General features: G+C 53.0%; 1 protein-coding gene across 1 annotated transcript; it reads right to left on the reverse strand.

Moving 5' to 3' along the window:
* Window positions 1-2,253: 2,253 nt before the first annotated feature.
* On the reverse strand, window positions 2,254-11,384 carry PRDX3 (peroxiredoxin 3). The gene is made up of 7 exons (XM_056120979.1): window positions 11,281-11,384; window positions 9,743-9,878; window positions 7,847-7,988; window positions 6,624-6,759; window positions 5,299-5,402; window positions 3,617-3,782; window positions 2,254-3,084 (listed from the first exon to the last, which is right to left on the reverse strand). The coding sequence occupies exons 1-7, from the start codon at window positions 11,314-11,316 to the stop codon at window positions 3,031-3,033; spliced, it is 774 nt and encodes a 257-aa protein (XP_055976954.1). The 5' UTR covers window positions 11,317-11,384; the 3' UTR covers window positions 2,254-3,030.
* Between the last annotated feature and the right edge of the window lie 16,488 nt (window positions 11,385-27,872).

The following is a 27,872-nucleotide window of genomic DNA, read 5'->3' on the forward strand; positions in this document are numbered from 1 at the left end:
GAGGAGGAAGGAAGGAGCTGGAGTTACTGCACGAGGAGGCGCTGGGGGAGGAGGGGAGGAGGAAGAGGAGGAGGAGTCAGAGGCGCAGGCGCAGGCGCTCCCGCCCCGCCCTCGTTCCAGCCGCTGCTGCCTGGGAAGCTTCGGCTGTCCTGGGCACCCGGTCTGTCTGCCTCTACTTCTGATCTGTACGTGGGCGTCCTTCCCCCCCCTCCGGACTGGGGGTTCCGGGGGGCGCTCGCACCCACCCCTGGGCCCGTCGGTTGCCTCCTTGGCCCGCCCCTCCCCGAGCTGGAAAGCCGCGCTTGGATTGCTCCCGTGCCACGTGATGCGGCGTCTTTGCCGGGCCACGCGGCTCACGGTTCCCGGGTTCTGCAGCTCACACGCTCCTCGCTCCCCGCTCCCCGGCGTCCAGGCTCCAGCCCTGGCGCCCGCGGCTGGCTAGGGTGTCCACGCCTTGGGTCCCTCTGGCCTTGGGAAACGTGTCTGTTGTGCAGGCCGTGCCACAAACGGGCACCGTTTCCCACACAGGAGGCCCAGCTCTAAAACTGCACCATCCACTGTAGCACTGTCCTCCCGTTGTTCATCGATTTGCTCCAGCGGGCACCAGTAACGTCTCACAACACTCGTTACTGTTTTTGGCATACTGAATACCTCACGGGTAGCTTGCCAGGCTTATTAATTAGATAATTGTGCATAGGGCACTATTTAAAAAGCTTTACACAGATAGTTCGCTCAGTCCTCACAATATTATGAAGTAGGGGCAATACCCCATTTGAAAGGGAAGGTGAGTCAGGGATAAATCATCACTTAGAGGCTAGTAATAATGTGTGACACCAATAGGATTCACTGATGAGATATGATTCTCCAAAGATTACTGCTAAGCCTTTAATTCCATCCTGAATGTTTACAGTGCTCCCTTATGCATGCGAATTTCTCTGCATTTAAATTATCAGCAATAGAATTATAGGGTGAACATATCCTGGGTGAGGCAGCACCCCCGGTGATCCTGAGTCAACCAGGTCAGCAGTTAACTGCCAGGGCACAAGAATGTGGTGTTACTCGGGTCCTGAAGTTTCCCACACAGGAGGCCCAGCTCTAAAACTGCACCGTCCACTGTAGCACTGTCCTCCCGTTGTTCATCGATTTGCTCCAGCGGGCACCAGTAATGTCTCACAACACTCGTTACTGTTTCTGGCATACTCCCAGAAATGCTCTACGCAGGCCAGATGGTGCTGAAGCTGGAACCTGGCCCTGCGCAATGCCCCCAGACAATCAGCAGAAGCGCGTCTGTCTCCCATTCCCTTATCACGGGCACCATCGCAGCATCTCGCTTATAAAACTAAAACTATCAAACTCCTCCCCTCCCTGCCCCCCTGGCGACACCATGGGTCCCGACGCTTGCCTTGCAAGTGGCCAAATTGAGTTCGAGCCTGAGCACCCCATTTGGTTCCCTGGGTCCCTCCAAGAGGGATCCCCGCCCCACCCACTTTCTACAGGTTGTCACTGACCCTCAAAAGCAAGGCAGATACTATGTATCTGTAGCCTCTCAGTTTTCCTCTCACATGGTTTTGGTTTTTTGCCTTTTCCGTTTATGTCTGTATCACAGGGGTGTGATGGGCACTCCTGGGTTTGCCGAAACAGCAACTATGGGCTTCCCTATCTTTCATGTTCTCTAAATCGACTTTTTTTTTTTTTTTGCTTCCTGGGTCACACCCAGAGACACTCAAGGGGTTACTCCTGGTGGTGCTCAGGGGATCTCATGGGACCACATGGGATGCCCGGGATCAAAATTGGGTTGGCTTCGTGCAAGGCAAACACCCTATGTTCTGTACTAGGGCTCAGGCCCTCTAAATTAACTTATTTGGTTTTAAGTTCACCACTAATTTATTTTGTGGTCCCTGAATTAAATGCTAAAATGTTTCATTTAGCTATAAGGAAAAAATTAAAGTGCAACATCTAAGTTGAGCCAACAAGTGTCAATGCAAGTATTTTACAGGGGTGACCCGCAGCACAGAGCTGGGAGTAGGCCCCATGCATCAATGGGTATGGTTGAAAAACACGAAAATGAAAAAGGGAGCAGAGATAGTACAGGAGTTAAGGTGCTGACTCACATGCAGCCGACCTAGGTCTGACCCCTGGCATTGCATATGGTCCCCTGAGCACCGCCAGGAGTGACCCTAAGCAGAGCCACGAGGAAGCCCTGAGCAAAGTTGGGTGGGCATGGTCCCAAAACAAGAAAAAAACGAATGCAAATATTTTAAAATATCTTTATTTTTCACTATAATTGTATAGTTTTCAGCAAAGAAATAATTAACAATGATTTCAAAATATAGTCCCTGGATTCAATAAATATCTTTGATAACTACTTAATCAATAGTTAGAAATACATGGTGAGTAAGTCAGTTGACAAAGTAAGTGAAATGCCTTGATAAACTCTCAGGGATGGGCAACATGCAAGGTCAGTAGAGTCACTCTGCCACTGTCTTTTTCTAAAACATGATTCACATTTGTTTTGATCACATCAACATTCATTGCGAAAGTCCGACTACTGGTGCTAACATAATGAGAGAAAATGCAGCTTTACACAGAGAAAAAGAAATCCAAGACGGAAATTTCAGGACTTGATCAGAAGCCTCTGAGGCCTGCTGTCTGGCTGTGACAGGGCCTGGCCAAGAAGAGCGTTTCCTTCCCCCTGAAGGCGTGATCCAAAAAGTAGAAGCAGGAGGCCACTGGGGCAGCCAACCAAGCAGCACAGACTTGTCACGCTACTTAGTTACCCACCGAGATTAGAAAGCCTTCCCCTGCCCGGGGATGGGGCTCAGTGGTAAGGCAAACACACGAGACCTAGGCCCAATCCCCATTAGGCAAGCCAAGACAAAAAAAAAAAAAAAAACCAGTATTAATTACAAACACTTAGCGTTGGATTCCTGGATAGACAGGCAACTGGGCTGTGCCGCTGAGAAACCATTTAGAATGCTGCCACGACTGCGGTTCTGTGGTGGTGTGAGAAGCTGCAGGGGTCCGTGGGGGCTACTGGTTCACCTTCTCAAAGTACTCTCTGGAATCTGTCGGGTGTGGCTTGATCTGAAACACAGCAACAGCCAGGTGGGTGTCTGCCAGGACCAGCGTCTCGAGGGGCGTGGAATCTCTCCAGAAGGCTGCAACTGTGCAGTGCCTGGGACGCGACCCCCTACCACCCTCCCGCGGGCGAAGCACGGACTAGGCCTCTGAGCGCAGCTCCAGCCCTCTGCCAACTTTGAGTCTGTTCCCTCTAAAACACATGGGGCAGGGGACCAGGGAATATTCAGAGACAGTCACAGGCTCTGCCCGGCTCGATTCCGAGCATCCCACCAGAAGCAGAGCCCACGTGAGGCAGGGCTATGGCTGTGATGAGCAACCGCCGCGATGTCTGAGGGCCTGGGCCTCAGCCCCCCAAAGAGAAGAAAGTGAAAACACCATTAACAGCCCGTCGAGGGGCCAGGGAGGTAGCGCCTCTGGGCACTAGCTGGCTTGGGCCTCCTGAGCAGAGTTTGGGAGGTGCAACAAACAAACAGAAAAGCAAACAAACCCCACGTAATTCGTGCTCTAACCCCCCATGGCCCCGTGAGAGACTGACCGTGGGCGAATCTGGTGTCCAGTTGGCGGGGCAAACCTCTCCGTGGGTTTCCACGAACTGGAACGCCTTCACCAGGCGGAGGGTCTCTTCCACGCTGCGGCCCACGGGGAGGTCATTGATGCTCAGGTGCTTGACGACTCCATTGGGGTCAATGATGAAGAGGCCTCTGGAGTGGGATTTACCCTCATCAGCAACGCCCCACCCCCCAACTTCCCCTCACAATGCACTTATTCAGCCCCCTCTGCTCAGGAAGGCTTGTTTGCCTTTCTCACACAAAGGCTCTCATCCCTTCCCCAGAAGAAGCTCTGCCAAGGCAGAGGGGATCAGTTCACCATAGGAAACAGGCTCCAGGATCCCATTCGCAGCGTGACCCCCTTGTTACACAGTATCTCGAAGGCGCTGGGCCGGAGACTGCCTGGGATTAGCAAGCTTTCTTTGGGCCAAAATCCTGGACCAAATCTTGGCCAGGAACTGGACCACGGGCAGACGGGAAGGGCCGGAGGCGCGTTTATCTCTATTCCATAAACACCGGTGAACTGAATGGCTACTCGGGCACACGGGAGAAAAAGTCTCCTGGGAAAACCCAAACAAGGCCAGGGCCACCCCTCTTTATCACTGGGTCATGCATGGGTGCGAGGCCCTGCCCTGGGGGCTCATCTTCTGTCTGCAAACTGGCGCTGCTGGCCTGCAGGACTGACCTGTCCACCTCAAGGGCGCCCAGCGTTCCAGCTGCTCCCGGCAAATGCGAAGGGCAGGTGAGAGGAAAGCCCCGGGGTAGGAAAGGGGCGGCCCTCCTCCTGGGACTGGGCTTGGAGGTGTCACTGGGGCTAGGTCCAGAAGGGTGGGCAGGCCCCCTGGTCCCCAGAGAGAGAACAGCCACACAAGTGGTTTCTTCCCCTCATCCCTAAGGGCGAGCCCTAAGATCAGCCACACAGCATCGCCCCGGGAAGAGGCATTGCAGACCTGTCCTGCCTGTGCCTGACAGCAGCGGGCTTCCCAAAGGGAGGCTGGAAATGGGCCTGGAGTGAGGGGCAGGTGACCAGGGCCAGGTGCAACCCAGCCAGAAGGCAGGAGGACAGCAGAGGGGCCACTGCGGGCTCCTCTGAGACGCCACAGCCGAGACCTCAGCGCTGACTCTTCAGGCATAAGTGGCTGAGCAGAGCATGGGCCTGGGGGGGGGGAGTCAACCCCCGCCCCGGAGCGTTGTGCTTGGGGATAAGGGCCTAGGCCCGGAGTGAATGACAGTCTGGAGGTTACCAGAGCTCCTGTCCTGCTACCTCATAAGCAGCCTGCGAGGCGCCTGTCCTGTCACTGAGTTACGGGAACCCCAGGCCTCAGCCAGGCCAAGTAACTTGCTCACCCACAGTCAGGCAGGGGCTAAGTCTGGAGTCCAACAGGGCCGAGGGCACCTGACTCCAAGCCTCCTCGAAGGCCCTGATCGCCTCAGGGCACCGTCAACAACCTTCCCTAGTGTGATGGAGTGTGCACCCCCGGTCCCCAGAAGGGGCCCCAGAGTGGGGGCAAACACATTTCCACATTTCCACCCTCCTGAGAAAGAGAGGCTGCCAGCCCTGAGCTGGGGAATTTGCTTTTTAGTAAGAGACAAAGATTAAGGATCTTGGTTTTCCAAAGGCTTCATGACAGACTCACGAAGACCCCAACCCGACCCCTGCCCGTGGTACCTCAGCGCCAGCCCAGGCTCTTCAAGCAGCACGCCGTAGTCGCGGGAGATCTGCTTCGTCAGGTCCGACAGCAGCATGATGTTCATGGGGCCCAAACCGCCGCTCTGAAGAACGCAAACAGGGCACTGGTCAACCCGGGCGCCCGCCTGGCCTAGCTGGCCAACAGGACATCTGAGGCCGACCCGAGGGCAGCCCACGACTGTGTGTGAGCTCCAACGATGGGCCACGCGTCTATGAGCCCCCCTTCCTCCAGCCCCCAGCACTGAGCAAGAGGAAACGGAGGCACGCATGGCCAAGCAGACAGAGTAGCTCAGATCACAGCCAAAGGGCCTAGATCAAAGCCCTGCAAGGACTTCAGGTCTCCCTCTAATTCTTTGTCTTTGGGCCACACCTAGTGGTGCTCAGGGATCACTCCTGGCACAGCTCGGGGGTGGGAGGGGGGGGCATCTGGGAAGCTGGGGATCGAACCTGGGTCAGCCGCATGCAAGGCAAGTGCTTTGCCGGCTGGACTATTGCTCTGGCCCCTCAGCACCACCCACCCCACACATTCATTCCCTGAGTATTCTTTTAGTTGAAGATTAATTTTTGATGCACAAAGGTCCGTCATAAGAAAAAAATACTTCGGGGGCTAGAGAGATAACATAACCCGTACAGTGCTTGCCTTGCATGAGGCTGCCCCAGGTTCGATCCCCAGCGTCTGCTATGGTTCCCCAAGAGCTACCAGGAGTAATTCCCGAATGCAGAGCCAGGAATAAGCCCTGAGCATTGCTGGGTGGGGCCCAAAAACAAACAAACAAACAAAAAAACAAACTTTGAATAATTTCACTGGCAGTCTGGCGGAGGAGCACAACATTCTAATTCTCCCACACAAGTTCCCAGGCAAGAATACTGCCCCCTGCAGCCGGAGAGCTCAGCCGGAAAGGTGCCCGCCTTGCACACGGCCAACCTGGGCTCAAGCTCTGGCACCGTGCATGGGCCTCCAAGCTCCATCAGCACTGATCCCTGAGCAGAGCCAGGAGCAAACCCTGAGCAAGCCAAGGGCGGCTCCTCCAAAAATTTGCTCCACCGTGGAACAGAGCAGCAAGTCCTGGGCCCTGCGTGTGGAGCCCGTGGGCAACCCAGGCACGGCGAGACGGCAGACAGCTGCGCCCGCCGGCCAAGCCCGAACCTCGGCAAATACAAGGAGCAGGGAGCAGGCACCTGTGCGCCTGGAGCCGGGCAGAGCTGACAGGGCCTCCGGCAGGCTCGCCAGCGGACAGGCTGGTCCTTCGGGCTCCGTCTCGTCTCCCTGGGCACAGGGCAGGGACAGACAGAGGTGTGGATACCTTCCGGGGCGTGTTTATCCAGGCCAGATGGCAGAAGTGTGAGTCCACTGACACCGCGACGACCTCACAGTTCACATCACGAAACTCATTGGCTTTGTCACTGAAAGCCACGATCTCTGTAGGACATACAAAGGTGCTGGAAGAAGGGAGAGAGGTCCATTAGCGTGCTTAACGGGGGCAGGGAGCGCCCAGCACTGACTTAACTCCAAAACACCAACACAAGGGACAGAGTGACAGCACAGTGGGGGGGGTGTTTGCCTTGCATGCAGCCGACCAGGGTTCAATCCTCAGCATCCCATAAGGTTCCCCAAGCACTGCCAGAAGTAATTCCTGAGTGCAGAGCCAGGGGTAATCCCTGAACACTGCAGGGTATGATCCAAAAAAACCCAAAAACCCAAAGACCAAAACCAAACCCAACCCCTAAAACCACCCACCGACAAATGAGCTCCAAGGACAGCTCAGGGGGCTGATACATGATGTGCATGCAGGAGAATCTGATCCCCAGAACCTTAAGGGGCCAGATAGATAGTACAGTGAGTAGAGCATTTGTCTTCCATTCAGCCAATCCAGGTTCAATCCCCACACCCCATGGGGTCCCCTGAGCCCTACCTGGAGTAAACCCTGAGCACTGCTAGGTGTGGCCCCGAAACAAAAACAAGTAACCCAAAAAAGAATAATACCAAAAATTGGGAATGGGGAGCATAATCTAAGAATCAAGAAAGATTTTATTTAAACCAAATAGCTTCATGAGAAAATCAATGTCTTGCTCATTTTCCTCCAGACCAGTATGTTACAGAACCCCCTGGGCACAGCATAAAAGACAGAAGCCATTTGAAACCCTCCTCCGTGGGCCAGAAACACAGCACAACGGCCCAGGTTCAATACCCAATACGCAAGGTCCCCGGAACACTGCTGGCTGTGACCCAGGAGCACTGAGCCAAGTATAAAGCCGGGAGCAGTCCAAAACCGGGGGAAAAAAATTACAAAAAATCAACAGTCCCCCTTAAAAGAACTGCAAGTCCCCCCAACCCAACATCTCCACGGAAGGCACCTCAGAAATGTACTGTGACCCATAAGACCATGGGAAGAGAGAAGCGGAAGGGAGGGGAGAGGGCAGGGGAGGGGGGGGAGAGGGGAGAAAAGAGGAGAGGCGAGGAGGCCGGACCCTTCCCAGCACTGGCTCCCTGGCAGGGCAGTGCCATCACGGGAGGAGGGATACTCACAAATCCAACGGGTAGAAGAAGAGCACCAAGTACTTCCCCTTGAAGTCATCCAGGCTGATTTCCTTGAACTCTCCATTGACCACGGCTGTGCCCTTGAAGTGGGGCGCGTGCTGGGTCACCGCGGGAGCGTGGTACGAGGAGCCTGGAAGAAGCAAGGGTGGGCTTACCTGCTGCAGCTGCACACATCTCCCTGGCAACCAAGGAGCAGTACAAGTCAAGTACAGGGGCCCACCCAGCTATACAGAGGAGGTGATTTTCTACCGGCCCCCGGGATGCCAAGTCACCCGGAAGTGCTAGCCAAACCAAAGAACACAGAGTAGGTCCGGAATTCAGTGGAATTCTGGAAGACACGCCATTGGAGATGGGAGTCTCCATCTGGGTCGTGGCAGGAGACGGCTCAAAGCTATGCACGCTTAGGCGGCAGGAGGCCCAGGTTTGATCCAGCACCGCAAGGACCCCTGATAATGCTGGGAGCAGCCCCCAAACATGGTCAGGTGTGACCCCAAGACAAAATAAGTCTGCAATTCTTTTAAGAAATAAAGGGCTGGAGAAATAGATGATAAGGCACTTGCCTTGCATGCAGCCGAACCCAGTTCGAATCCCTGGCCACATGCGGTCCCTGAGTAGGCCAGGAGTGACCCCCCAAGCCCAGAGTCAGGGATGACCCCCTGAGCTAGGAGTGAGTCTGAGCATCACTGGGTGTGGCCCAAGAACCAAAACCAAAAACCAAACAAAAAGGAAATACTTTTCAACTTCAGGGCAGTTACACTATGAAACATTTTAGTATTTCACCCACAAAGACTTCTATAAAGAATTTATTGAGGGGCTGGAGAGATAGCACAGCAGGTAGGGCGTGTGCTTGCACGCGGCCGATCCGGGTTCGATTCCCAGCATCCCATATGGTCCCCTGAGCACCGCCAGGAGTAACTCCTGAGTGCAGAGCCAGGAGTAACCCCTGTGCATCGCTGGGTGTGACTGAAAAAAGCAAAAAAAAAAAAAAAAAAGAATTTATTGAATCACCATGAGATACACAGCTGTGAATTATTCATGACTTAGTTTCAATCATACAATGTTCCGGCACCCATCGCCACCAGTGTCCACGTCCCTCCATCGATGTCCCCAGTCTCCCCCCCTTCCCCACCACAAAGGTTCTAGAAACGGTGAGGCAAGGTCCAAGGAGACAGCCCAGAGACACGCACACATGCCTAATGCAGCACCACCCTGATGGCCACCCCCTCCCCAAAGTCCTCAAAACAGGTGGGGCAAATCTGAAGGAGGGTGTGTGAACAGCGCTCGCACCCTGAGGCTGATCTCGGCAGAGTCCCCTTTCTAGGATGTGGAGTGTAAGTCTTGAGAAACCAAGCTGCCTTCCTCAGATCAGGTTGGACTATTCGACTGGTCAAGTCTGCATCCAAGCACCTTGGGAGGGGCGGCAGACACCCCGTTATCTCACTCCTTCACTCCCAGGCCCAGAAGAAAGCGGGAGATGTCCCTGCCCCACCCTCGCGGTCCTCAGCACAGGAGATAAAGCCTCTGTCAACTCCCAGAAGGCCCAGACACAAGGACAATTATCAGAAACTGCCCATGCCCTGGTCCGGCCCAGACTGACTTTGTACATGTGGAGGTGGCAGTGGGCATCTGAAAGCTCCCCAGTGAGACAGGACAGCAGCGAGGGTGCCTGTCCTTGCACACAGACCTGGTCCCGGGTACCCCCTCGGGTCTCCCAGGACAGAAGGGATCCCCGAGAGCAGGGCCAGAATCAGCCGTGAGCAGCTCTGGGTCTCCAAAACCAGGCACAAACAAAAAGGACCAGCGGCTGGCAGTGACTGAAGGGCACACCCGCCCCAGGCAGGAGCAGTGGGTCCTGTCCTGGGTAGCCCAAGGCACAGTACTTACTGGTGCTAAAGGTGTATTTGGCTTGTCCCGAGGCTGACCACAAAGTATTGGTCAAGCAAGTTCTTCTAGAAGCAGTAGGTCTTAGGGCAGTAGAGGCAGAAGCAGCCCATGGGAAGGCGCTGAGGTGTCGGGCAACCTGGAGAGAGAAAAGCTCTGTGACACCAGGGACTCCCACAGCGGTGGCTAATGGTGGCCCCAGAGACTCCGTGGACCAAACACTCCCGTGAAGTAAATGCCCTAAACTCCATCCGAGCTAAATCGAGTCTCCATTCCTCTGCTTCCTTCAAGAAAGCCTGGAGGGGAGGGGTTGATCAGAAGATGCAAAGTAATAAACAGTCTGAGGTTGGAGCCATAATACAGCCAGCAGGGAGGGGGCTTGCCTTGCGCTGGGCTGACCGGGTTTGATGCCCTGGCAGCCTCTATGGTCCCCGGAGTGGCCAGGAGTAAGTCCTGACCACCACTGGGTGTGGCCCCCAAACACACAAAAAATAACAACAATAAACAAAGTGATAGTTAATGTACTTTAACAAAATGAAGATACAAAGTTGCTGTCAGGCTTAGGAGTAAGTCTAGCCAAGGAATCAGAGGTAAGATCAATGAGTGAAGGGGCACCCATCACAGACCCAAAATGCAACTATGTGTCACCAGAGTGACCATTTCACCACCTTCAAATCATCTTCAAAGTATCTCTTTGAGTAAATACAAACTTTATTTTAAAAGTATAAATGGGTGTTAAAAAAAGGCAAAAGGACAAAGGATGCTGAAGTGGGGCTTGGGAAGAATATGAAAACTCCATGCTCTGACGAACAACACGGGGCTGGCGAGACAGTTCGGAGGGCACAAGCTCGCGGGGCCTGGGTTCCATCCTCCGCGGCCCCTGCACCTCCAAGTGCGACCCCCAAACAAGACAAAACCAAAAAGAGCAACACACGTGGGGGGCAACAAGCCAGCAGCGGGCACCTGGCCAGATCCTGCGGCTTTAAGCCTTTTACTACCAACAGGATCTCCCCGGCATGTTCCCAGTCGAGGTTTTCCTTAGGGAAAAAAAAAAATACAAAAACGCACAAAAACCCAAGGCCCACAGCCGCGCAAGCGAGTGGAGCAAAGTTCGGGCTCTGGGCAGCCTTGGACGCGGGTCAAGGGAAACGCTTGCTCAAGCCCGGGGTCCGGCGTGAGTCAGGGGGAGCCCGCGGGGTGGGCGCCGGAGGGAGGGGGTGGCCCAGGGCCGGGCCGGCGCAGACGTGCAAGGGGGGGAGGCCCAGCGCGGCGAGGACCCGGAGGCCCAGGCCGGGAGAGGACGCGGCGGGCACGGAGCGGCGCCCGGGTCCGGGACTCGGCACGCGCTGCGGAGCCCGGGAGGACGCTCCGCGCAGGCGCACGCGGCCGCGCCTGCCCGGGAGGCCTCTGGGCCCGTTACCCGCCGACTCCCGGCCCAGCGGGCCGACGGGCGCCCTGGCCGCGGCGGGGCCACGCGTCTGGGCAGCACGTTCCCGGGAGCCACAGCAGTGTCTCCGCGCTCCGGAGCGGTGGCCACTCACCGAAGCCCGGAGTAACCTTCCAGCAGCCGCCGCCATCTTCGCTGCGCGCGACAACGCGGGAACGCGGGGACGGCGGCGGGGCTGAACTGTGCGGGGCGGGGCCTGGGAGGGGCGGGGCCTGGGAGGGGCGGGGCCTCGTAGCGTGGCTGGATCTAGAGCGGGGCGGGGCCTGGGGCGGGGCGGGGCCTCGTAGCCGGACCGGCCTGGGGGCGGGGCCTCAAGAGGGGAGAGATCTAGGTGTGGGGCGGGGCCTTCGGACACGGGGCCTGGAGCTGGACGGAGCCTCGGGGGCGGGGCCTTGGGACAGGCCCCTCGGTGGGCGGGGTTTCGTAGCGGGCCCTCGGCGGGAGGGGCGGGGCCCCGGTAGGCCGGGCCTGTGGGGGGTGGTGCCTCGGGGCGGGGCCTCGGGCGGGGCGGGGCCAGGATCCGTCCCCAAGTCGTCTTGTTTTAGGTGATCCTCCTTCCACGTGTGAAAATGTCCCTAGGCTCTGATTCTGAAGGCCACATTCCCATAGTGATATCTGAGTAGCTGGGTGCATGAGAAAGTGGTCTTTTGGTTTTCTCTCCACGCATAAAAAAGAAACAAGAAAAGTAGGGAGCTAAATATTTCTGCATTTGCTACGGATTCTTTTGTGTGTATTGAGATGTGTACATTACTGTTGTACCATTTCTATGCACGTTCCTAGAAAAGTACGGAGCTAAATACTTCTTTATTTGATACTGGTTTTTTGTGTGTTGAGAGATGTGCGTTTCTGTTTTATCATTTCAGCCTTGGGCAAGTATCTTTCGATTTCTTTTTGTTATTCTTTTGGTTTTGGTTTTTGGGTCATACCCAGTGATGCTCAGGGCTTACTCCTGGGGAGCTGGGGTACCATATGAGATGCCAGTTCGAACCAGAGATCAAACCCAGGTCAACCGCATGTAAGGCAAATGCCCTCCCCTCTGTATATTGCTCTGGCCTCAGTACCTCTTGATTTCTGCATGGAATGGAAATAATTGTTAATACAATCTTAGTTTCTAGTAAGCCAGCCAGTGTGACATCAGGTTTTGCTCTTCTGAAAACCTCTGCGGGGGTATGCGGGTTTCCATTTTGCTCTCTTCCTAATATTGGGAGAATGGGGACAAATGGAAGATTTGTTTTCTGGCCACAAGAAAGCCAAGTGCTCAGTGCTACTCATGATGCTTTGTCTTGTTTTGTACCAAGGGGCCCACACCCCATGGTACTCAGTGCAGGGGGAGAGCATATTACCTTGGAGGAAGCTCATGAAGCTGGTGGTTGTTTTTTGTTTGTTTGTTTTTGTTTGTTTTGTTTTGCTTTTGCTTTTGGGGTCACGCTCAGCGATGCTCAGGGGTTACTCCTGGCTTATGCACTTAGGAATTACTCCTGGCGGTGCTCAGGAACCATATGGGATGCTGGGAATCGAACCCAAGTTGGCCATGTGCAAAGCAAACGCCCTAACAGCTGTGTTATCCTTCCAGCCCCTCATGAAGCAGGGCGAAATCTACCAAATCTCAAGGAGACGTGAGTAGGTAAGGTGGGGGGGGGGTCCATTTTGATCCTCAAAGCACCTCGGGGAGCAATTCCAGGCACAAAATAGTCTCTGGGTGTGGCCCAAATGTCATAGATTACACCCTCTGAATGGGTAATTTCCAATCATCAGTCTTTATAAATACCAAATTAGTTTCTTGAGTTTGTGTGTTCAATCACCTGCATATTCTTTGCTATTTTCTTTAAATGGGGGCCAGAGATATAGTATAGCATATAGGGCAGTCTTGCACATGGCTGACCTTGGTTCAATCCCTGGTACTGCCTGTAGCGTCCCAAACCCAGCCAGCAGTGATTCCTGAGCACAGAGCCAAGAGTAAGCTCTGGTCTCCAAATTAACTTGCTTTTAAAAACCAGGGATCTTGGAGCTGGAGAGCCAGGACAGCAAGTAAGGAGCTGGCCTTGCATGTGGCCGACCAGGGATCCCTGGCATCCCATATGGTCACCAGTAAGTCAGGAGAGATTCCTGAGTGTGGAGCTTGGAGTAAGCCTTAAGCACTGCCAGGTGTGGTCCCAAAACAAAACACAAAAACAAAAAACAAAACAAACCTAGAGAGTGGGGCTGGAGCGATAGCACAGCGGGTAGGGCGTTTGCCTTGCACACAGCCAACATGGCGGACCCAGGTTCGATTCCCAGCATCCCATATGGTCCCCCGAGCACCACCAGGAGCAATTCCTGAGTGCATGAGCCAGGAGTAAACCCTGAGCATCGCCGGGTGTGACCCAAAAAGAAAAAAAAAAACCAAAAAAAAAACCAAACCTAGAGATCTAGCCTAGGCCTTGTGAGCTGGAGGTCCAGGTTTGGTTTCACCACGACCCCCTGAACTCCCACGAGAAACCAGAACAGAGCCCAGGGTCTTGAGGCACTACAAATGTGTGCATCCTTTCTATAAAAAGCTTAATGAATTTATACGAAAGAAAATGTTAAATAGCTTAATTGGGAAAACCTTATGGTTTGCTATAAATAGGGGAAAAAATGCTGGAAGGTGGCACTGCATCCCATGGAGCTTAGGGGTTACTTCTGGCTCTGTGCTCCTGGTGGGCTTGGGGACTGTAGGGCCTGCTGAGAATCGAACCCAGGTCAGCTGCAAGCAAGGCAAATGCCCTAGCTGCCGTGCTCTTGACTTTTCTTGACTTCTCCTCTTGACTTTTCTACTTCTGTCTTTCCTGCTGAATTTGTAGGAGGAAGTGACCCACTTGGATGTGACAAGCAAAAAATCCCAGATATTGCCCAAGGGACCATATCTTCCCCACAAAAAAACCATGACTCTAACCAGTACCAGCTCTCAGGCCACCAGAACAGGGGCTCAAATTCCAAATCCCACTTGTCATGTGTGCTGCAAGACACATGTCTTTGGGACCGGGAGCAGCCCAGAGGCCGAACTAACTTCCTTTTCTGCCTCTGTCAGGTGAGAGCCACCCAGCCTGTGCCTCAGAGCACTCCCGGTGAGCTCAGCAATGAGGAAAGCTCACAAAAAGCTTCCCGTGCCCAGTCTGGTGTGATATTGTTGTTTTTTTGTGTTGTTTTAGGGCCACACCCAGAGGTGTGCAGGGCTGACTCCAGGAACTGCACTCAGGGTTCACACCTTGTGGGGCTCAGAGGACCCTATGTAGTGCTGGGGATTGAACCCAGGTCGGTCGTGTGCAGGGCAAACATCCAGCCCACTGTACCATCTCTCGGCCCCAGTCGTGAAGGAGTTATTAGCTGTTCTTCTGCCCACAAGTGGACACACTCTCTTTTTCAAACTGGCACCAGCTCTGGGTACTTTGTTTTTCTCTACCTGATGTGCTTCTTCATCCTTTCATTTGCTTTAGGGCTCAGGCCTTTGCACAAACACCAATCTCCAAAAGGTTCAAATTTTGGAATTTAACAGACCGTGAAAGCCGGGAAAGGAAGGTGTCATGCTGCAGTCAGCTGGTCTTGCTCTTGCCCCAGGTCTGCTCTGGCGCTACACTCGGGCTTGGGGAACCTGGAACTTTTTCTTTTAAAGCTAACTAGGTGGGCTGGAGCGATCGTACAGTAGGTAGAGCGTTTGCCTTGTACGCAGTCAATCTGGTTTAATTCCCAGCATCCCATACGGTCCCTGAGCACCGCCAGGAGTAATTCCTGAGTGCAGAGCCAAAAGTAACACCTGAGCATCACTGGGTGTGACCCCCCCCCCAAAAAAGGCTAACTAGGAGGGGGCTAGAGAGACAATATATAATGGGGAGGGCGCTTGCCTTGCACACAGCTGACGTGGATTCAATTTCTGGCACCCCATACAGGCCCCTGGAGGAGTCATCACCTCCAGGAGTGATCACTGAGCACAGAGCCAAGAGTAAACCCTGAGCACTGCCAGGTGTGGTCCCAAACCAAAATTAATTAATTCATTTTACACTTGATCTTAGCCAAAAGGTGAAGAAGCAATAATTTTTTTTTCTTTTTGGGTCACACCTGGCGATGCACAGGGGTTACTCCTGGCTCTGCACTCAGTAATCACCCCTGGCGGTGCTCAGGGGACCATATGGGATGCTGGGAATCAAACCCGGGTCAGCCGCGTGCAAGGCAAACGCCCTACCCGCTGTGCTATCGCTCCAGCCCCAGCAATAATTAATTTTAAACTCTAAAATTTGAGCTTGGGTCAGGGAGCTGGGTCAAAGGGCACAGAGAGCTGTGCACATGTGCTCTGCACACAGGAAGTTCAGGTTCAATCCCTAATGCCCCATGGTCCTCTGAGAACCTCAGGAGTGACCCTTTACCACATACCTGGAGAAATCTCCGAGCACTGCACGCTATGGCTCCCCAAGACCAAATAAATAAAATTAAGGGCCAGGAAGATGACTCATGGGGCTGAGCGCATACTTAGTACATGAGAGGTCGGGATTTGATCTCTGGCATGGCACAGTCCCCAGAGCATTGCTTATAGCAAGCTCCAATTTCTGAAACCCTGAGCAAGCACCGCTGGGTATGCACCCCCCCCCCCAAAAAAAAAAAACTAAAGTAAAATCAAACAAAAACATTAAAAGCTGATCTTCGTTGACTTAAAGGGGATTAACATCTAGAACCTGGGCCCAGCCTGGTCTGTTGGGAGTTGGGGTGGGAGAGATGCCTGACCCTACCCTCAGGCTGTATCTTCGACTGCCCAGAAGGGACAGCACGGTCCACCTCCTGTGCCTTCCGGGGTAGAAGCATCTTGGTGCTCGCTCCCAGCTCAACACCGTTCTGCAGCCTTCCTGCTTTCCTGCTTTCCCCTCCCCAGCGCCTTCCTGCCCCATGGCTCGCTCCTGGGATTGGCCTTTTCCTTTTTGTCATCGTTCAAAACTTTATTTGGCACTGTCCCGTGGCACTGTCCTCCTGTTGTTCATCGATTTGCTCGAGTGGGCACCAGTAACGTCTCCACTGTGAGACTTGTTGTTACTGTTGTTGGCATATCGAATACACCACGGGGAGCTTGCCAGGTTCTGCCATGTGGGCAAGATACTCTCGGTAGCTTGTCGGTTCCCCGAGAGGGACAGAGGAATCGAACCCGGGTTGACCGTGTGCAAGGCAAACACCCTACCCGCTGTGCTATCGCTCCAGCCCTCAAAATTTTATTGAAACACCATTAGTCACAAAGTTGTTCATCATACAGTTGTTTCAGGTGTTCCATGTTCCCACACCGATCCCACCACCGGAGTGACCTTCCCTCCACTAATGTCTCTAGCTTTGCACCCCGCCCTCAAGCCTGCCTGCTTAGCAGGCACCAAATAATTTCCTTTTATTGCTTGTTACAACTTATATCTTATACCTGACTACAGTCCTTGTCTGAGCACTTACTGAGCTGTGTGGTGCTCCTGGGTTCCCTCATTGAGTTGAGTGGGCTCCTCCGCACTTTTCCCATCCAATTTGCTGTGCTCCTCCTGGGTTGTCAGTGCGGTGACATGTGGAGGTGTCTTGTGGCGCTGGAGCTGGGACAATTCAGCAGCTTGGCGTCTCTCCGAGCGGTTAGCCGTGGCTCTGTGAAGCTGGGTCGCTTATATGCTGGAGACTGTCAGGAGTGGACAGGGTGCTGGACCTCAGCAGGGCAGGGACTCTGCCCACCCGCATCCTTGAGGAGGCTCCAGACTCCTCAGCCCGGAGACTGGGCTTACCTGGGACAGCTTGGCAACCGCATCTCTGGAGGTCAGTCTGCACTGGCCTTTTTTTTTTTCTTTTTGGGTCACATCCGGTGATGCACAGGGGTTACTCCTGGCTCTGCAACTCCTGGCGGTGCTCGGAGGACCATATGGGATGCTGGGGATCGAACCCCGGGTCGGCCGCATGCAAGGCAAACGCCCTTTCTGCTGTGCTATCGCTCCAGCCCATTGTACTGGCCTTTTTATCATTCATCACATGCTCAGCCTGACACTTTTCACCACCTGTGCAGGGCCTAACCCTCCTGCGAAGTGAGGCCAAGCTCCTGCCTTCCTCATCTCTGTGGTTCCAATAGCGAGGCCAGAGGCCTGGCTTCGAGCAGCTGCTCAGAGAAATGATTGTCGAGTGTCTGAAGACGCAGCAGCCGAGCCAGGAGCCAGGCTGTTCTTTCCATGGAAGTCCTGGAAAAAATCACATCTTTCTGCTCAGCATTCTCGAGCTGCCATGGCAAGGACACACCATGTTCCCCTCAAGGAAAAAGACAAGCTGACCTTGTCCTCCTTACCAAGTGGCGAGGGATGAGCTGGAATTCTTCCTTCTGACTCCGGGGGATGAAGTTTTGGACCCAGTTGAGAAAAAGGCAAATGAAAAGATCTCTGCGCCTTTTTATGATGATTAGGAAAATACCTCCCTGGAACCACAAGTTAACATTCTGGTAACTGGGGCTACAATTAGAGATGGCAAGCATTACTCTAGGGTTTGCTGTGTTCTTCCTCTTTGCCTTCCCATGACAAAAAAATAAATAAATAAAAATCTCCCCCCACACTCCATTTTTTATTTTTTCCATTAAAGTCCATATTCAGCTCTCCCTGGGTTGGGGGAAAAGGGCCCTTCAAAGGGGCAGTGGCTTCCACATTATCTCCTGGACAGCCACCAGTCCCTGCTGAATGAGCTTATGCTGTTTCTTGCATGAAGGCCAGCACAGGGCCCGAGCGATAGTACGGCGGTTAGGGAATTTGCCTTGCATGCAACTGACCCAGTTCAATTCCCAGCATCCCGTATGGGCCATGAGCACCACCAGGAGTGATTCCTGAGCCCAGAGTCTGGAGTATGCCCTGAGCACCACCAGGTATGGCCCCAAATCTAAAAAGAACAAAAAACCAACCCAGAGAAAGGGGAGCTGACTTGTTCTGGATTCAAGCCTCCAGGGATGGACCCACCTCTGTCGTTGAGGTTGTGATGACCAGATGATCAGGGTCACACACTTTATTTATTTATTTATTTATTGCTTTTTGGGTCACACCTGGCGATGCACAGGGGTTACTCCTGGCTCTGCCTTCAGGAGTTACTCCTGGTGGTGCTCAGGGGACTATATGGGATGCTGGGAATCGAACCCCAGGTTGGCCGCGTGCAAGGCAAATACCCTACCCGCTGTGCTATCTCTCCAGCCCCACTTTATTTATTTTTATTTTATTTTAGTTTTTTGCTTTTTGGCTCTGCACTCAGGAATTACCCCTGGCGGTGCTCAAGGGACCATATGGAATGCTGGAAATCGAACCCGGGTCGGCCGAATGCAAGGCAAACACCCTACCCGCTGTGCTATTGCTCTAGCCCCAGGGTCATACACTTCCAATTGTGGTGTTTTGCATGCTCCTTCTCGCACACTTTTTGGTGCCCTGGAGACCTCACACTTTGGTGTGGCACCGGCGATCCAACAAGGTAAATCATCTGGGACGTTACTTCATGTTCATGGGGTGGCGCTTGGGGATCAGACTCACAGCCTCAAGCTTGCAAGGCGGACGCTCTACCACTGAGTTATCCCCATGTCAAAATCTTAAATTATTTTCTGTCCATGTACTGGGATTTTTGCAGCTGCTCGCCCTGACCTTGTTACTCCATCCTCAATCCCTGAGGTCTGGCAGGTTTCAGGCTCACCATGTCCTTCCCCAAGGCTGTCGCCAACTTTCCCTGGAGGCCTCTGCCACTTATCAGCTCTCAGATTTCTCTGGTGATCGTCTTAGGTTTTATCACAAGTCTCTTGTTGCCTTGAACTATTGCTTAAATCATATTTGGTTTCTTAGTCATTTCTGATGGCTTTCCTGCTGGAAAACTTCACCGAAAAAAATCAAAACAAACTCAATACTTGAGTCTCTGTCTCTGTCTCTGTCTCCCTCTCTCTCTGCTTATTTCTTCCTTCCTTTCTTTATTCCTTTCTGTTTTGGGGCCACACCCAGCAGTGCTGGGACTCCTGGCCCAGTCCTCCGGGGCCACTCCCAGGGTTCTTGGAGTGCCGGGGATTGAACTGGGCTCAGCCTTGCACATGCCGTAACCTGGTACTCTCTCTCCGACCACAGAGGCTGGTGTTTTCTGACTGCCCTGGTTCACGTGTTTGCTCTTTCTTCGTGATTAGATTTCAGAATACTGCTGAAATTTTCTCCTACGCTTTGCTTCACCAATGTCTATTATGGGTAAAGACTTGATTTATCTTAAAATCTGTTCTATTAGGAACTGGAGAGATAGTACAGCAGACAGAGCATTTGCCTTGCACTTGGCTGACCCGTGTTCAATCCCTGGCACCCCATGTGGGCCCCAAGGACCACCAGGAGTAATTCCTGAGTGCAGAGCCAGGAGTAACCCTTGAGCATCACTGGTGTGGCTCAAAAAGAATAAATAAATAAATAAAACAAAAAAATTAAAAGATTTGTTCTATTATAGCCACTGCTGTGAACCTTACACATTCCTGTAGTCAGATGTTTGAGTGTAGTTCATCTGTTGTTTGCAGGTATCTACCTAGAAGTGGAGCTCTTACTGTTACAAACTCTGTGTATATTTTTTGGGGGGATGGTCTACTTGTGTTTGGGCCATACCTAGTGGTGCTCAGAGCTTACTCCTGACTGTGCCTAGGTTTTGTAGGTTTTGGAGACCACATGGGCAAGGTAAGCACAATGAAATTGCCCCCAAACACTGTAATATTGCTTTGGCCCCTAAAATGGGCTAGTTTTGGGGGTGGAAAGATAGTGAAGCCAGTAGGGTGTTTACTGGCTTCAATCGCCGAGCACTGCCAGGAGTAATTCCTGAATGCAGAGCCAGGAGAAACCCCTGAGTGTTACCGGGTGTTGCCCACAAAAATAAATAAATAAATAAATAAATAAATAAAGTGATTAGTTTCTGGGGGTCTGTAGAGGTAATACAGCAGGTGAGGCATTTGCCTTGCAAGCAGATGATCTGGATAAGCCCTGAGTGTAGCTGGATGTGGTCCCCAAATAAAAAAGGAATAACTGCTCAAGAGTAACACAATGGTTAGTTTTTCATGAATGACTTTTATAAAATGACCTTCATAAACATCCTCTGTGGTGTCGCGGGGAGCCCCTGAGAAGGGGCCTTGAGCCTTTCAATAGAAGAGGCATTGGGGGCTCTGTGACCAGGAAATGTGAGCTCTGGTGAGCAAGAGAAGAGTGTGAGCACTGCAGGGACCTCCAGCAAGCACCAGGGTCCCTCTTGTGCACCGCGGCTGAAGAGAGTGGACTTAGGGGAGCAGCATTGCAGGCCCTAGGTGCAGTATCTGGTCATAGAGCAACAATCCCTGGAGATCCTCCGTGAGGGACCCCGAGGATGGTGCCGGGAGATAGGCAGCAGCCCCAGGAAGCTCCTGGAGCCAGGGAAGAAGAGGTCCAAGCTGCTGTCCGAGTGCCCAGGAGACCTGAGGGCAAGAGCTTGTCAGGATCAGGGCTGGAGAGAGATACGGGGGGGAGGTCGTTCGCCTTGTACATGGCCATCCCAGGTTCCATCCTTGGCACCACCTATGATGGTCCCCTGAGCACCACCAGGAGTCATCTCTGAGTGCAGAGCCAGGAGTAACCCCAGAGCTTCGCAGGATGTGGCCAAAACAAAAAACAAAACAAAAAAAAACATAAAAAGAGTAAGACAGGATTTATAAAGACAAACTGAAGATCCTCTCTGGTTGCAGAGAGGTCCTGCCAATGCGGGCGGTGAAAGGCTGGAATTACTTGCAGACCTGGACTGGTGAGGCGCTGGGCACTGAGATGGCGGTACAAGCATCCCTGTTGGCAGTCCCAGCTCGTGAAAGCCCCTGTCGTCACAGAGACGCCGTCTTTCAGTCATGGCTTGGCTGACTGAGTGCCTCTCAAACAGGAAGCAGCTGACCCACCTGAGAGCCCCCAGCCAGACACAAGAGTGTCATTTTTAGTTTGCAGGCCGCTCTCTTGGTTGAGAAGTTGCTCCTGGAATTATTCCGGAGATCAAACCTTTGCTTTGGGAGATAGTGCAATGAGTCAGGTGTTTGCCTTGCATGTGGCTGACCTGGATTTGATCCCTGGTCCCCAATACAGTCTTGCATACCCCTTCCGGAGTGATTCCTGAGCTCATAGACTGGAATAACCCCTGAGCATCACTGGGTGTGGCCCTAAAACCAAAACAAAAACTCACCATTTTAAAAGTGAACAGGTTGGGACCAGAGGGAGAGTATAGCAGGTTACATACTTGCTTTAGGTCAAACAGCCAACCACAGAGTCAACAACAAGGAAATCGAGAAACCCTAGTTTTGGGGCTGGAACAACAGTGCAACAAGTAGGACTTAATAGTACAACAGGTTTGTCTTGCACGTGGCCGACCTGGGTTCAATCCCCAGCATCCCATATGGTCCCCGAGCACTGCCAGGAGTGATTCCTGAGTGCAGAGCCAGGAGTAAGCCCTGAGCATCTCTGGGTATGATCCAAAAAGCTCCCTTCACCCCCCCTCCCAAAAAAAGAGAGAGAATCAAGTTTTTTCTTTTTTGCTTTTGGGGTTACACCTGGCGATGCACAGGGGTTACTCCTGGCTCGTGCACTCAGGAAATACTCCTGGCGGTGCTCAGGGAACCATATGGGATGCTGGGAATCGAACCAGGGTCAGCTGCATACAAGGCAAACACCCTACCCGCTGTGCTATCGCTCCAGCCCCCGAGAATCAAGTTTTAACAACAGAACTTAGAAAGGGGGCCTGGAGTGATAGCACAGCGGGTAGGGTGTTTGCCTTGCATGCGGCTGACCCGGGTTCGATTCCAGCATCACATATGGTCCCCCAAGAACTGCCAGGAGTAATTCCTGAGTGCATGAGCCAGGAGTAACCCCTGTACATTGCCGGGTGTGACCCAAAAAGCCAAGGAATAAAAAAGAACTTAGAAAGGTGCCTGTCGAGAGGACAGACTGGAGGGGGGTGGATATGGGAGGGCCCCTGGGAACACTCACGGAGGGAAGTTGATGCTGGAGGTGGGATCAGTGCTGCAATACTGTGTTGTCTAAAACAAAACGATGAATATTTTTGAAAATCATGGTGCTCTAATAAAAAAGTTCAGAAAATATATGTTCATTTAACTCCATAAAATCCATTATCTTGGACTGGAGAGCTAGGAGATACGTGGCTGCATCAGACCGAGACCCTGATTCAAATCCCCCCACATCACATATGGTTCCCTTGGCAGTCAGGGGTCGCGTGTAGGAATGGTCCCCGAGCACCCCTGGATGATTCTACCCTCCCCACCCCTATCCTTCTCTTGACCTGGGGACGTAGCTCAGCAGAGAACAGAAAATGTCTCTTGTTTCATTGTTCTGATGAAAGATCAAAATAGGGGAAACTAAAGCTGCTTCTGGGATGAGTGATGGTCTGACCACGGGGAACGAGCATTGCTAGGTAAGGCTGCTGCTTCCAGACCAGCCCTGCGGAAGGCTGCCTCACGGATGGAGTCAGACTCTGCTCCACCCGTACCTAGAAAGGACATATGTGCACCTGTTGTTGGGACCCAGACCGGCGCTGAGGTGGCAGAAAAGAAACGGGACATCCAGCACCCTGTGTGGAAGGGAACAGCCAGAGCTGAAAGGTGTGGACACACGTCTGCCACTGGGAGGGCCCGGGCCCCCAGTTGTACCTTTTTTAAATTTTCTTTTTGGGTCACACCCGGCGATGCACAGGGGTTACTCCTGGCTCTGAACTCAGGAATTACTCCTGGTGGTGCTCAGGGGACCATATGGGATGCTAGAAATCGAACCTGGCTTGGCCGTGCAAGACAAACGCCCTCTCCCCTGTACTATCACTCCAGCCCCCAGTTTTGATCTGTACTAGGGTTCAGTTCCCTATTTCACAAACACCTGGAACTCTCGGGGGGAGGGGGCGGGTTAACCCCCTGCGCTGCCCCCAAACACTAGCCCAGCCCGGTGAGGACAGCTTCCTGGGAGCCCCAGGCAGACCCCTGGGTGCACTAGGAGTGTGGTGCTCACGATTCAGGTGAGGGAAAGACAGGTTGAGCCAGGAAACACTTCCTGAGCTGAGTTCTTCGCAGAGCCCGGGCCGCTGTGGGCACTGTGCCCAAGTTGCCCCAGCACTCAGCTCACCACCGAATCCAGACGTGCCCACCGCTGTGTGGGGAAACGCCTGCAGCTCCGCGGCACTGGGCTAGGTGGCATCCTTGCTCTGCGGAGAACCGCGACCTGGGCAGGGCCTGCCAGTCTGCTGGCTCCCGCCCAAGCTCATTTCCTTGGCAAGGTCGGTAACCCCCGCCTGGGCCTCTCCAGGAGGGAAGTAAGTGGCTCCAGGCCCGCTGGGCAGATGAGATACTCCATTCCCTTTCGGGGACTCGTCAGCCAAGCAGCCTGCGCGGAGGACGACGCTTTCAAAACTCAGAGTAGGACTTAGGTGCCGTTTGGCATGTGACTGGCCCGCCGAGTCTTCTAGCTGGGAGCAAGTCTCCTCCTTTAATTGGGTCAGAGAAATGCTCACCTTCCCTGGCCACCTTGCTGGGACAAGTCACAGCTTCATGGTGACAAGGCTCCAACTCAAATAAAACCTCATCCCCGAAGCTGGAGGGATAGCACAGCGGGTAGGGCATTTGCCTTGCACGTGGCCAACCGGGGTTCGATTCCCAGCTTCCCGTATGGTCCCTGAACACCGCCAGGAGTAACTCCTGAGTGCATGAGCCAGGAGTAGCCCCTGTGCATCGCCGGGTGTGACCCAAAATGCAACAAAACAAAACAAAACAAAACCTCCCAAAAAACAAAAAAGCCTTTTCCCTAGGTGTTTTTTTTTTTTTTTTTTTTTTTTACTTTTACTTTGAGCCTATTCCCAGCAGTGCTCAGAGGCTACTCCTGGCTCTGCTCTGGAGTCACCCCGGGTAGTACTTGGGGGAGACCATACTGTGTCAGGGACTGAGTCTGCCCTCCAGCTTCTGGAGCGATCTCTCCCGCCCGTACTCAGACCTTGGAGATAATTAGGTTCAGAGTCAACGGGGCAGAGAAAACTGGTGTGGTTGCGGCAGTAAGGCGGCCGGGAGCACTTGGTGCAGGCTCGCTTCTCTGAGTCATCTGGCTTTAAGGGTGCCTCCCCGGTGTACCTTTCAATCCAGCTCTCCTCCTCCCCCTCCTCTCCTGGAAACAATCTGATCTTTGTTATTCAGGTCTCAGCCACATTGCCATCGCAGGCCACTCTGCTTGCACCCGTGACCCTGGCTTAGGAAATGCCAGCTCCTAATCGATGCGAGTCATTAGAAGACTCCAAGAGATGCTTTGGGTTCTTCTCCTCTCCCTATTAACAGAAAATCATTGACTTTTAAGTAGATTACGGAGCAGGAGAGGCGGTCTCTCCTCCTCCTCCCGAAGAGCACAATTAATTTTTATACTTTCACAGTGTCATTTCCTTACCGTCGGAACATTTCACCTCCATTTAAATCGACCCAGTTGCTCAGCACTGACTCAAGCGAAACACACCCAAGTCTCCCAGCATGATCTCCAGGCAGGAAATGTGTTTCAGACACCCCTCGAAGCTGACACGAGAGGAGGCTGTATGTTGTCCTTTCAAATTGTGTCAGGGACCCGAAGGACCGTTCCGTGGCTAAAAGCACTTGCCCTGCAAGCCGGAGGCCCCGAGTTTGGTCCCCCAGGGCTGCCCACATGTGCTGAGCCAGATCCTGGCAGCTCTGCACCGTGGCATGCCCCAGTCCCGCCACAGAACGTGGGTCTCTGGTGCAAGTGTGAGCGAGCAGCTGCAACTAAAGGTGTGCAAATCCCAGAATGGAACAAACTGGTGAGCACTGTGGCCAGGAGTGCGACCGTCCAGCGAGCACACGCATGAGCATCACAGCAACCTGGGTGAGCACTACCACATAGAATGTTCCAGAACACCACAACCAGCAGAGGGCTGTCCTGAAGGCGCCAGAAAGAAAGATGATCCCCCACAAGTAGCTCGACCGAGTGTGTGTGTGTGTGTGTGTGTGTGTGTGTGTGTGTGTGAGTGGTGCCCGGTGCTCATAACAAGAGCAGTAGCAGAGGGAAGAGAAGGGGAGGAAATAAAACAGTGTCTCGTCATGGGCTGGATGCAGGCGGGCAGGTTTGAGGACAGAGGTGTGGTTGGGGGCAGGGTGAGGGGGTGTTAGAAGTTCCAGGAATTGAGAAGTGTCTGTGGGCTGTCTCTGACGCTGATCTCAGACACTGGAGGTCATGCCTTTTACCTTTCCCTTTTAACGGTCAAGGTCATGGTCCTCCCAATATTCATCGATTTGCTGAAGCGAGCCCAGTAACGTCTCCATTTTAAGACTTGTTGTTACTGTGTTTGGCATATTGAATATGTCATGGGTAGCTTGCCAGGCTTTGCTGTGGGGGCGAGATACTCTCGGTAGCTTGCCGGGCTCTCCGAGAGGGGCGGAGGAATCGAACCCGGCTCGGCTGGGCCAGCTGTGCGCTAGGCAAATGCCCTACCATTGTGCTATCGCTCCAGCCCTCCCTTTTAACATTTCCTGTTTATTATTTGGTTTTGGAGCCACACCTGGCTGCGCTCAGGCTTACATCTGATGATAAGCTCAGTGATCACTCCTGATTTGGGGGACCCTATGTTGGCTGTGGGCAAGACAAGAGCCTTCAACAAAGCTGCAGAGATGCCTCCAGACCTTGTGCCAGGTTGAATCTCATTCAGGGCACCCTGGGAGGGGGCAGGTGAACCCACCACTTGCCCAAATAGAGCCCTGGCAGCTGAATACCTCTAGAACCCAAATCGTCGCCATATTCATGGTCAGACTCCACAGGCTTGAAACAAGCCTCATCCAGGAATGAATCTGTTGAAAACCTCAGGTACGCTCCAGACTCTCACGGAGTTGGGGTTGGGCGACCACCCTCATCCCCTGTTCTTCCTGGAGCCTGGCAGTCACACCTATGATCTGCCTTCAGTGCCATATAAGCTCATTAGCCAACCATGATTAAGAGACTCATAAATAAATCTCTTTTTTTTTTTTAAAAAGGGGGGATTCAATCCCCCACATCCCATATGGTTCCTGGAGCACCACCAGCAATAATTCCTGAGTGCAGAGCCAGGAGTAACCCCTGAACATCACTGGGTGTGACCCAAAAAAAACCCCCCAAAATCTCTTTAAATATATCAATAAGCTGCAAAGATGCCTCCGAACCCCAAAGTCATCATTCAGTTGAAAATTTAACTCCAGCTACATCAAACTCATCAAACTCCTGGAATGACATCTCATACTCACCACTGATATACCAGGAGCAGCACAATACACTGGATGGGATGTGAACTAGAAGGCAACCAATCTTGATTAAGAAAATATTACTACACAAGGCTTAACCTGTAACAACATGTTGGTAATACAAGGGTTTAATTGCTCCAGGGTGAGACACAACAATCTTCATGCACTTTCTCTGTGATCACTGTCCTCCCGTTGTTCATCGATTTGCTTGAGCGGGCCCAGTAACGTCTCCATTGGAGACTTTGTTGTTACTGTGTTTGGCATATCGAATACTCTCGGTAGCTTGCCGGGCTCTCCGAGAGGGGCGGAAGAATCGAACTCGGGTCGGCCACGTTGGCTGCTTGCAAGGCAAACGCCCTACCGCTGTGCTATCGCTCTAGCCCTTTCTCTAAGGAAATCTTTTTGGATCATTTTTAGCAAATTATTCATAACAAAAAGTATAAAATAAATGACTTAGGGAGGGCCTGCTATTGGGGCAAGCTTGGGTGGTGGTTGGGAAGATTGGAAATAATAGTGGTGGGAAGGTGTAATGGTGGTGGGATTCGTGTTGGAATACTGAATGTAATAAATCATCATGAAGGACTTAAACAAAAAAAAAAAAAACAAGAGCCTTAACCTCTACACTATTGCTCCACTCCTGCAACGCCCCCTCCCGGCCTTTTAAAATCTTTGATTGCGGCAGGCATGTGGGACTATCTTCTCTGTTGGATAATTTGGTGGTGCTGGGAATTGAACCCACGGCCTCACACAAACAAGCAGGTAAGTGCTCTTCCCACTGAGCCCACGCCTGGCCTGTGATGTGGGACTTTTGCTAGTTAAGTAGATTGGAAGAACAAGCATGTCAGGGGCCTCGGAAGGGCTGAGTCATGCCCTGTGGGGTATGAATCAGCGATCGTTGCAATGCCTGCAGTGCGTAAGGCTTGCACAGTGTGCGGGCTACCAGGTTCTCTGGAGGAGGGAACTGAAAGATGAAAAGATGGTTTCCGGTCTTCCCGTAGTGAGGGGTGAGACTTCCCTAGAGGGCTAGCCTGGCCATGTCCTTGCCAGTCGGTTGACCTTGGGCACCAGCCTTCTTTCTTCACGGAGGCAGCCTGTCTGAACAGGTGCTGCCTTGCAGGGCGGGGGAGGATTCAAGGTCTGGGTCCAGGGAAGGGGTGGGGACTGGGGAAAGGCATGGGACCAGAGAGATGGGACAGGGGGGAAGGTGCTCGCCTTGTAGGCTGCTAATCCAGGTTTGATCCCCAACACCCAAGATGGTCCCGAGCCTGCCAGGAGTGATCCCTGAGCACTTCCAGGTGTAGAAAAAAAAAGAAAAAAAAAGAAAAATAAGTGTGTGTGTGTGTGTGTGTGTGTGTGTGTACGTGCTCTGGTGGTAGTGCTGGACAAGGACTTAAAATGCTGACTCAGGGGTTGGGCTGGAGTGATAGCACAGT

The sequence above is a fragment of the Sorex fumeus genome, unplaced genomic scaffold (assembly GCF_029834395.1).
Source record: "Sorex fumeus unplaced genomic scaffold, SorFum_2.1 ptg000043l, whole genome shotgun sequence".
In the NCBI taxonomy this organism is placed as follows: domain Eukaryota; kingdom Metazoa; phylum Chordata; class Mammalia; order Eulipotyphla; family Soricidae; genus Sorex; species Sorex fumeus.

Bases quoted from the DNA above. Each gene is read 5' to 3' on its own strand.
- PRDX3 (XM_056120979.1), bottom strand. From the start codon at position 11,316: ATGGCGGCGGCTGCTGGAAGGTTACTCCGGGCTTCG. The intron at 6,760-7,846 runs GTGAGTATCCCT...CCCTTCTTCCAG, and splicing joins TTCTTCTACCCGTTGGATTT to CACCTTTGTATGTCCTACAG. The intron at 3,783-5,298 runs GTACCACGGGCA...ATCCCACTCCAG, and splicing joins GAGCCTGGGCTGGCGCTGAG to AGGCCTCTTCATCATTGACC.